Source organism: Trachurus trachurus (genome assembly GCF_905171665.1).
Source record: "Trachurus trachurus genome assembly, chromosome: 1".
NCBI lineage: Eukaryota > Metazoa > Chordata > Actinopteri > Carangiformes > Carangidae > Trachurus > Trachurus trachurus.
Window position 1 is genome coordinate 30,719,627 of NC_139891.1, and position 10,616 is coordinate 30,730,242.

General features: G+C 42.5%; 1 protein-coding gene across 1 annotated transcript; it reads left to right on the forward strand.

Moving 5' to 3' along the window:
• Positions 1 to 170: 170 nt before the first annotated feature.
• Positions 171 to 10,367, forward strand: ift27 (intraflagellar transport 27 homolog (Chlamydomonas)). Its single transcript, XM_083971197.1, has 7 exons — positions 171 to 317; positions 1,063 to 1,142; positions 7,913 to 7,972; positions 8,372 to 8,431; positions 8,581 to 8,698; positions 9,823 to 9,932; positions 10,036 to 10,367. The coding sequence occupies exons 1-7, from the start codon at positions 284 to 286 to the stop codon at positions 10,138 to 10,140; spliced, it is 567 nt and encodes a 188-aa protein (XP_083827323.1). The 5' UTR covers positions 171 to 283; the 3' UTR covers positions 10,141 to 10,367.
• The last annotated feature ends 249 nt before the right edge of the window (positions 10,368 to 10,616 follow it).

Below are 10,616 nucleotides of genomic sequence, written 5' to 3' on the forward strand. Positions count from 1 at the left end.
CAAACAAGGGAGAGAATAACCCACGTTCCTCTTTCTTTACGTCATCATAATTAGCCAATCAACGCACAGCAGCGCGCTGTACGTGCTCTCTCGCAGGACCAATGAAACGCCTCCCTGCCTGGTTGCTAAGAGACGCGTTGTGTCCATGTTGCCGAGGCACAGAAGCTGCACAGAGGAGTATCAGGAGGTTTATAAACAGATAAAACAGTAAATTGGGCTAATTTTTTACTTCGCTAATGAAACAAGAGAGTTTAGTTACAGCACTGTCAAGTGTCCCAGCGTCATGGTGAAGCTGAGGGCGAGATGTCTGCTCGTCGGTAAGTTTTTTTTTTGTAAACTTAGACCGTCCGAAGGGGGGCTATCGGTAACTTACGACAGCTAAAGCTAAACACTGCTTTTATCTAACTAACCAAACTACTGCTGAACTACCGTGCTACTGTCAATATATCCTAATTAACAGACAAGATAAACAAACAGCTCTCTGTCAAATAATCCCATAAACATGTAAACAGCCATTTCTTCGGTACACATCAGATACTGAATACAAATACTTACTTACCTTACCTGATTGTCATGGTTAACGTTATATTGGTTGGTTTGTTTTCTGCTGTTGTGGTTGTTTTGTTCTCTTTTTTTGTGTCTTTTCCCTATTTATTATGTGCAGGATAGATACATGTTAGTTTTTCTATGTGTATGTAGGGGGAGGACTAAATAAGTGTTACACTTCCTCCTTCTCCTTTTCGGGCTTTTTAGGAATGATGTTGTCTGTGAGCTTGTCTGTTCGTTGAGTTGGTTTTCAGTTCATCTTGTCTTTTGTCACATCACTTTATATATATTGTGAAATGAAATGAATCCTGTTACATGGGGCTGTGTTTCTTTGCTGGATCATTTAGCAATAACAGCTTTAAACTTTGGCTATACCAACGTGGACAGTGTAATGATGGACGTAAAAATGACAAAGCATTGAGAAAAGCTTAGAAATTATGGACCACATACACCATGTCTGACTTTTCCCCCCCTCTACTCCTCTGTCTATGTGTGTGTGTGTGTGTGTGTGTATAGGAGATGCTGCAGTGGGGAAAAGTGCCCTGTCTCACATGTTCCACAGTGATGGTACCCTCTTCCAGAAGACCTACAGCATGGTGAGAACATTAACACACACACACACACACACACACACACACACACACACACACACACACACACACACACATCAATAAAAGATCCCTGGTTTGTTCCCTGATGTAATGTAATGCAAGGCAAGAGGATGCGGCCGTTTCCAAAGGAACAGCCGGTGCACCGCAGTACCACTGCTCATAATAATAAGGATTTAGTGTTTATATTCACATCACACGGTGATAACAGAGGAAGGAGGTTGTGAAACAGCTAGTTGGAGGATTTAGGGATTAGGCTATGCTCTGCTACATTGCTTTTTCTTTTACATTCAGGTAGGGTAACTGAGGTTTTCGACTGGACATGATGAAGGAGTAACTTATGAAATTTTATTCTGGATCATCGCCAGCCCAGAATAGGCAGGAGCCATGTTGGGATAACGCCAAACCAAGTGCTATGAAGTGATCTAGAATTTATTCAGTATTCAGCTGTTCAGTCCTGTCTGACTTTGCAGCAGCAAGATAATCAGAAAGGTCTGCTGTGGTTCAGTCTGCATACCTGATGGTTTTCAGAATTGCATTTACAGGCAACAGGCAGAGAGATCTTACCTGCACAGACAGCGCCGTTAAGAATTAATAAAGTAGCTGCGGAGCATTGAGGTTGCACAGTTAATCATGTGTAGTCCCAGCACCGAAATGCACTCAATAATTTTAGAAGTAGGCAATAATTGAAAGATCTAATTTAGTTTGAGGTCATTTTCCTGAGGTCAATACTTTTACTTTACTCAAAATGTAATTATGCATCGGCTGTAAATCATCCAGACTTATGATACTGTATGTAGTTTTTTCTCCTTAGTGGAACTCCTTGTAAGCTTTTTCAAGGTCCCGCCGAGGTCCCTTAAATCTACCACAGGAATCACTGAAGTGCAAGACAGCATAATGTACCAATTAATGCTGATGCAGAGTGGGCTAATCTACATTATTTATGCTAATCTGCATGAGGGAGGGAACCGTGTCATTAACCTCACTCTGTGATATATGGGGTCACGGGCTGCTCGCTGATTCCCTCTGTCGATGTTTCAAGGGCTTGCGGTCTGGAAATGCATGCGCCGCACACATGCAAAGAAATGCATTCACCTGTGATAATCAATACACACGCAGTGGAGCAGCTTGCACACGTTCGCTCGGTTTGGTGCGTTTTACTGAGTTGAGTTTACTACAAAGCCTCACAAATGGTTAAGGTATAGAACAGGTTGGTGAGTGAAATAACGAACAAAAGCCAAGTATGTGTGTGTTTGTGTGTGTTTGCGTGTGTGTTTGTTCCGGCTCTTACTGTGTCAGCAGTATCGGGGGTTTCCGAGGTGACAGGAACGTCGATAATTAATACAGCAGGGTTTCTGGAGAGCCACCAGAACAGGTACTTAACAAGTGCACAACAACAGTTTCTGCTTTGCTCCTCCGTGCAGCCTCAGACCTTAAACCCGTACCCAGTCCACCTCACCCACTCTCGCTTGTGATGCAGTGCATGTCTTGTTCGTGTCGGACTAGTGGAGTATTAGCAGAGTAGATAGGGGCCTGCAATAAGTGCTGCATTTTTAATTTGCACTGCTGGCATACGATGTGCACTGTGCTGTGCTGAACTCGAGCCAAGCTTTAACACGTTACAAAAAACACAAACTGCATACAGCATGACTGTGTTTATTAAAAAAAGAGAGAGAGAGAAGAAAAAAAAATCAATGTAGTAATTTAAAAATGGGAAAAAGAAAAAGGGGATGCTGTATTGACAGTAGGTGGGGGAGAGATGCAAGTTAGCTTTGTGCACCTGTAGATCAAGGGCCCGTGTCCAGCAGACACGGCTCTATTAACTGGATGCACTGAAAGAAATGCCCATGGGAAAGTGCTGGTCACGGTCTCTGCTGTTGCTATGCAACTGGTAAAACACCTATTTGAAGCCGGTTGCTTGCTTTATATTAGTTGAAATATTTTTAACTTGCTCACTTGATGCCAAGTGCCTCATTTAAAGAGGAGTTTCAGCTTTCAAGACTCTGCGGCGAGGCACTGTCGTTCCTTATAATGTGGCGTTATTTAAAACAGTTTCTATAATCGTATTTGTAATAGCAATAACAAGAAGCAAGGATTTTTTTTTTCAGTTCCAGGATAAAAGATATCGTCAGACTCACAGTGAAGTTTGGTGGTGATGTTCATACTATGGTCTTAAAGGATGAGCTCCCAAATCCTTTTTGTCTTATTGTTGTCTTATTTTTCTCCAGCAAATCTTCGTCTTAGAATTAAATTCCTTCTGATCCTAAACTTTTCTCTAAAGTTTACCATGGATAGTGGAAGCTCCCAAAAGATTGGTCTTGTTTATTCTAATCATGATGCCCCCCCCCCCTCTCATGCCAGTATTAACCCAGAATCCTCACATTAATAATTCTGCACAAGAAGTTATGATCAGAAAATGAGAAATGGACATAAAACTCACTGCTTTCAAGAGGACGAACCCTTTGAACACATGTCAGACTCATCATGAGGGTTCATTTGGTGCTCCGAATACAGATCACCACTTGATCCACTGAGCACATTCATGTTTCCAAAGAGTCTAAACTCTAGGACAAGATCTGATTAGGGGCTTAGAACAATAATGAACATGAATACATTCACATAATGTTGCTGCTGAACAACAGAGATCATCCACTTCATAACACCTTGATGGACCAAAGAAGTCTCTTCGTTGCAGGACAAAGCGATACACAAACATCTATACCCACAGCCATCAGACTTGTACAAACTGATGAAACCATATAGGGAATGAACACGCTGATGTTCGAAACATTTTATCTGTGTTTGTTAACAGTTTATACAATATTTTACCCATTATAATCTCAGCAGTTATAGTGGAGTGCACTTCTTTTATGTTTTTAAATAGTATAACAGTTGTAGCAGTAACAGTATCAGAAGATATATTTTATTATGCATAATATGCATAATATTATTTAATCTTAACCATATTATGGTCAAGATTAAAGGGATAGTTCAACATTTTGGCAAATTCTCGTCTCGTAACGTTCCGTTATTATCTTATAGCGTTGTGAATGTGCAGGTCACAACTTGTCTACCAGAGCGTTTTGGAGTTGTTGGATTGTGTATTTGATGAGTTTGATGAGGGAAACCAAGAAATTCCATTAGCCTTCGTAGCGTAGCTCTGAGCAGCTTGCGGCTCTGTTCCGCCGTTCTAACAATAGCTTGCACCGACAGTTAAAGGTAACGAACCTACTCCTAAAACTATAGGGATTATGGCAATGGGCCAATTTGCTAAAATGTTGAACTATCCCTTTAAGATTTCTATGATGATATGTTCTGAATGCAAATACAGGGATTTTGTTTTTTATCAAGACTTCTGCCATCTGCAAATGGTAGATGAGCTCACAGACAAACTAATTTCCCTTTGGGGATTAATAAAGTAATTTGGATTCGTATTCGTATTCACATCATTTTACACTCATGACTGTAAGGTGCATTGCTATCTTAAATGTCCCAGGTTGGACTTTTACCGCATCTACGCCCTCACCATTGTGACTAACGTGAAAAAAAAAGGAAGGACGTGGCGCTGTGAAGAGTTCCTCCTTGTGCAGACACCTCACTCATCCCTGATGTTCTTCAACTTTTGATTTTGAAGGGTAGCCGAGGCCGTCGGCCATTCTGCTCACGTCCTCCTTTGAAAATGTCAGACGGCCCGTTAGCCATATTCCAAGCTTATTTGTTACTAATAGGCCCTCATTGACATTCCAGCGAGAGGCTTCCTATGCATCACACCAGCTCATTAGACCGCTCCGAAGTGGGACCGCTGCAGCATCCGTGTGTGAGTGAGTGAAGGAGTGAGTAAGTGTGTATATACCACCAGATTCTTGTTATGAACTGTTTCTGTGTGAGGATTTTGGTAAATGATGGTCTGAAGTGTGTATTTGTGTGTGTGTGTGTGTGTGTGTGTGTGCGTGTGTGTGTCGTTTTTTTCAGGGTTTTTCTTTTTAGTCTCTGGCATTTCGACACGCTCGGTTAAGTAAGTGTGAGCACAGGAGATCAGATCAATTTAGAGTTTGGTGCTGATGTGAAGAAACCTCCACTTTGCTTCTTCAAGGTCACCACTGATCTCATACCAGCGGATGCAGAGTGGCAAAAGGCAGCCTGCAACCATCCCGTCCACTTAGCACCGCCTCAGATCTCGCAGCCTGTGAAGACGCTGCATCTGTGACAAGACCACATTCATTATATCCTCCTCTTCCTCCTGCTCTCCTGCCTGCATCCTACAGTACCTCCTCTATTTGCCCTTTATTAATTCCTAAAAAATCTCAACTACTCACCGTATGCCTCCAACCTCCGCATGCTCTTTTATATCCAGACATTGTACTCTTCTGAAAAATTGCCATTTTAAAACTAATCTGCTATCTCCTCTGTACAAGATACACAAAAATAGAAAGGAGGACGACGTCTGTGGTCACTGATAGTTTTTGTTTAGATAAAACTCACATGTGTGGCCGACACTCGACATTTGATGTCTTCTGTTCAAGAGGCTGCAATCAATACTTTTTTTTTTATCAACAGAAGCTCTTACCTGATTATTTGTGGTGCATAGCAAGCATTCACAGTTCATGACAGTCCTATTTTACAGAAGGAACATACAGTACATGAATGTGTAAACTCACACACAAGGATGATTTTTGAACATCAGAAGAAAAAAAAGAAAAAAAAACATTATGCAATCAATACTTTTATATTAGCAACTGATCATGTGAAAGGAGAGGCATGTAGCATCAAATCCACAGTGAATTATCACCTGACTCCACTGAGATCACTCCAACCATTTGTTTTAATTTAAAAATAACAGTTGTATGCTTCCTGCCCTGCACCAAACAGCAGACACACAAAGTTATCAACTTACTGGTCAATATGATGGAGCTAAAGAGCCAAAGAGAGTAAATACTGGACTTGGGTGGATGCAAACACAACTCAAGAATTAGTTACTGCAGCTTTAAAGGGATAGTTCAACATTGTGGCAAATTGGCCCATTGCCATAATCCCTATAGTCATAGCAGTAGGTTCTTTGCCTTTAATTGTCGGTGCAAGCTATTTTTTAGAACGGCGGAGCAGAGCCGTGAGCTGCTCAGAGCTACGCTACGGAGGCTAATGGGATTTCTTGGTTTCCCTCATCAAACTCATCAAATACACAATCCAACAACTCCAAAACGCTCTGGTGGACAAGTTGTGACCTGCACATTCACCACGCTATGAGATAATAACAGAACGTTACCAGACAGAGTTGTTTTAGAGGGAAATTCATGCAAAACAGCTGATGCGCGTTCGCGTTGGGGGCAGTTTTTCGGCAAGCAGACTCTGCATTTGCCTCGAAAACAACAGAATCATCACAATTTCACAGAAAGAAGAGCGGTCTGCCAAAACTGTCCCAGAGATTTTCTAACCACAGCCAAAGCTACAAGCATCTCTGCATGTGTAGATGTAAAACTCCACTGTTAGATTGAACCACTCACTATGTCTTAATTGTTTCCACTGACGGACTCGAGGCGACGGGGGGGGTTGTATCATTCTTAGTCTTAACCAGAGCTGATCGTCCCCTCCCTTCAGGCATGTATCTTTATTGAGACATTAAGAATAATCAGACCCAGAGTAATGGAGACACAGGAGACTCAGGGTTTGGTCAGGATTCGAACATCAGAACGGATCTTTTTTTTTTTTGCTTTCAAGCCGAGCCAAGCTGCTAATTAGAGACGCTTATGTTTTGACATTAACGATAAATCACAGCAAACAGTTTGTTGTGTTGGTCTGCGTAGTGGTGACTGTGATAATCCCTTCTCTTCTCCTCCTCTCCCCTACTTCTCTTCTCTTCTCTCCACTTCTCTTTTCTCTTCTCTCTCCCCTCCTCTCTTCCCTTCCCCTCTCTTTTCTTGTTTTCTCTTATTTCTCTTCTCTTCTTTCCTCTTTTCTCTTCTCCCCTCCTTCTCTTCTCTCTTCTGTTCCCTTCTCTTCCCCCCTCTTCTCTTCTTTTTTCTTCTCTTCCCTTCCCTTCTCTTTTCTCCTTTCTTGTTTTCTCTTATTTCTCTTCTCTTCTTTTTTCTTCTCTTCCCTCCCCTTCCCTTTTCTCCTTTCTTGTTTTCTCTTATTTCTCTTCTTTTTTCTTCTCTTCCCTTCTCCTCTCTTTTCTCCTTTCTTGTTTTCTCTTATTTCTCTTCTCTTCTTTCCTCTATTCACTTCATTTCCTCTCTTTTCTCTTCTCCTCTCCTTCTCTTCTCTTCTGTTCCCCTCTCTTTTCTCCTTTCTTGTTTTCTCTTATTTCTCTTATCTTCTCTCCTCTCTTCTATTCACTTCCCTTCCTCTCTCTTCTCTTCTCTTCTCTTCTCTTCTCTTCTCTTCTCTTCTCTTCTCTTCTCTTCTCTTCTCTTCTCTTCTCTTCTCTTCTCTTCTCTTCTCTTCTCTTCTCCTCCCCTCTCCTCTCCTCTCCTCTCCTCTCCTCTCCTCTCCTCTCCTCTCCTCTCCTCTCCTCTCCTCTCCTCTCCTCTCCTCTATTCTCTCATCTGTATTTAACAGATTCACCTTTAATGTGGTTTGACTCTGGAAGAAAAGTTAAAATCTAAACAAATCATATGGAAAACAAAAAAACACCAACAAATGACAGAGTTTATTTTAGGAGTTGGTATTTTAAGGCATTTTCTCAAGCTGAATGAAGGTCTGTATCTTTAAATGACATAAGATGATCCTAATTAACGTCTTGGTTGGTGTTTGTTCATCAGACAACCGGCGTGGAGCTGCTGATGAAATGCGTCAACATCCCAGAGACCAGCGACAGCGTGGTGAGTCCAGTCGCCCGCTCTTCCTCCAAACCCTGCGACGCCGCTCGCTCACAGCGTTTTCCCAGCAGCCGGCGCGTTGAGTCCGGGCTGAGTTATGCTGAACGTCGCCCGCCTGCAGACACTTTATCAGACAACCGACCCATTTTAAGCTTCTTTATTACTCTACAATCCACTATATCACAGGAGGTGGGCTGGTGAGAATTGGGAGTCCATCACTCGGCGTGGAAGTCATCCCAGACGTGTAACATTGTTAGTTTCTCATCTGTATTCAGTAAGCAATAGGGCAGCATTGTGGGAAGAACACTAATGGCCTTGCCAAAGAAAATAGGAAGTTTAAAAGCATGTAATTTGACTAAATCTCCATGTATAACACCTCCTCTCCTCTGCTTTCCCCTCCAGGAGCTCTACATAATAGACTCTGCAGGGAAGGAGACATTAGTGGAGGCCTGCGAGAAAATGGTGAGAGTTTCTCCATTTGCATGAAACTAGTAAAATCCACCGTCTATTGCTGCACAGTCCCCACAAACACAGAGGCAGAAAGTAGACAGAAGTGGGATGATGTCATGTGAACTGAGCTGACCCTGTTGCCTCTCCATCTTCTTCCCCAGTGGGGTGAGCCGTCGCTGCTCTGCCTGGTGTTCGACCTGACCAGTGAACAGTCTTTTGCAAACTGCAGCCGCTGGATGGAGAGAGTCCGTGCACACTGCCGGGGTCTCCACGTTCCAGGTGACATGCCCCAAAACATCTCCTCTCCTCTCCTCTCTTCTCCTCTCCTCTCCTCTCTTCCCCTCTTTTTTCTCCTTTCTCATTTTCTCTTATTTCTCTTCTCTTCTCTCTTCTGTCTAACTACTATTCAATCAATTAAAGGCAAAAAAACCTGCCAGAAAAAATATTTTAGAAATGGATTCATAGTAGAGAGAGACAGGAAATGGTGTTTCAGAGAGAGGGGGAATGACATGCCACCAGGGGATTGGAACCGGCTGCAGCGAGGACTGTAGCATCTGTATGTGGGGCGCCTGCTCAAGCCCTCAGGCGGCACCACTTACCTTTACCTCAGGTGGCCATGGTGGAAATTAGAACTATTTTACTATTTCAAATGATCTCAGACATATTTTTAGTGCAATTTGTGGAAATGTGTAGATCCAGCCCAGTTTAAAACAACTGATACTGTATGTCTATGGTTAAATGTATGTACTGTAAGGAACAAACCGCTGGAGTCCATCCAATGGCTGTGCACAGGTCGTCCCAGTTTAACCCTCCTCCTGGTCTATAACCCGTTGCAGCTCCTGTACAGTGTTTACATAGATTGACAGATCATTTATTGTCATTGTAAAACATAACAAAAAAACAATGAAATTCAATTCACAAGGTAAAAGGAGCTTGTAATAAAATAACTAAGTCATACATACAGTATATAAGTCAAAAGTTTTGTCAATTTAGTGCAAACCTCTTGCTTTATGGTCACCTATGTGTGCAGGTACCTTTCAGGTAGATGGTCACTTTTTCAGGGTCAGGTTACTTTATTGAATTGATACCCATGGGTAAACTAGTTTTGCAGTCGAGAGTCGAAACAAGCAACAAAAATTGAACAATCAAATTCAGAACAGGACATGAAAAACATAAAACAAGAAACAAATTAGACTCGACAGAAAGTGCTGCAATTCATGAAATATATATAAAAGCATTAAATAAAAACAAATAATTAAAAACGCCAAGAGCAAATTTCCTACAGATATAGGTTAAAGATAAATATATAAATAAATAAAACAATGAGATAAAAAGTCAGTCTATAAATAAATGCTTGAGTCTGTGTTGATGTGAACATGTATGAATTGCTGTGTGTGTTTCAGGAGTCCTAGTGGGCAACAAGTCCGACCTGTCTGGGAGGAGGGAGGTGCAGGCGTCCGTGGCCCAGGAGTGGGCCCAGAGCCAGGGGTTGGAGTACTTTGAGACATCAGCGGTGAGTGTCCTTATTTGGCTAGTGGATGTTAACCAAAACAGCATAATATGTGTTTGTTTGAGAACATAACCTTTTTATATTTGTCCACGTTTGTGTCTCACAGAGGGAGATGGAGAACTGTGATGCACCGCTCCACAGTTTAGCCCGGTCCTTCCACTCTCTTTACCAAGAGCGACGGGAGACCATCCAGAACCTGAGTCCAGGCTAGACCCACTCCCACACACACACACACACACACACACACACACACACACACACACACACACACACACACACACACACACACACACACACACACACACACACACTTTTCACCAGTAGGGCAGCGGGAGAGCTTAATAAGCGCTATAGATAATACATGTGGAGATGTGAGACAATTCACAGAAACCCTGTGTTCTCCTGTTCTCCAGCCTCGTTCAGAATGTTTTTTATACACCGATGAATAAAGTTGTTTTTTCTCTGACAGCGGTTGGTCGTGTTTTCTCTTATCGGCTCGTCCCCTCTGTGAACAGATAGTGGGGTTTGCTTTCACACTGATGGTCGGGTCAAAACACAACACAATGAGACTCAGGGACCTCAGTGTGGAGGAAGAAGCAGAGTGTACTGTACCTATCTCCTCTCCTCTCCTCTCCTCTCCTCTCCTCTCCTCTCCTCTCCTCTCCTCTCCTCTCCTCTCCTCTCCTC

Coding starts and splice junctions, on each gene's coding strand:
- ift27 (XM_083971197.1), top strand. CDS start 284: ATGGTGAAGCTGAGGGCGAGATGTCTGCTCGTCG. Junction 1,143..7,912: donor TCCAGAAGACCTACAGCATG/GTGAGAACATTA, acceptor TTTGTTCATCAG/ACAACCGGCGTGGAGCTGCT. Junction 8,432..8,580: donor TGGAGGCCTGCGAGAAAATG/GTGAGAGTTTCT, acceptor CTTCTTCCCCAG/TGGGGTGAGCCGTCGCTGCT.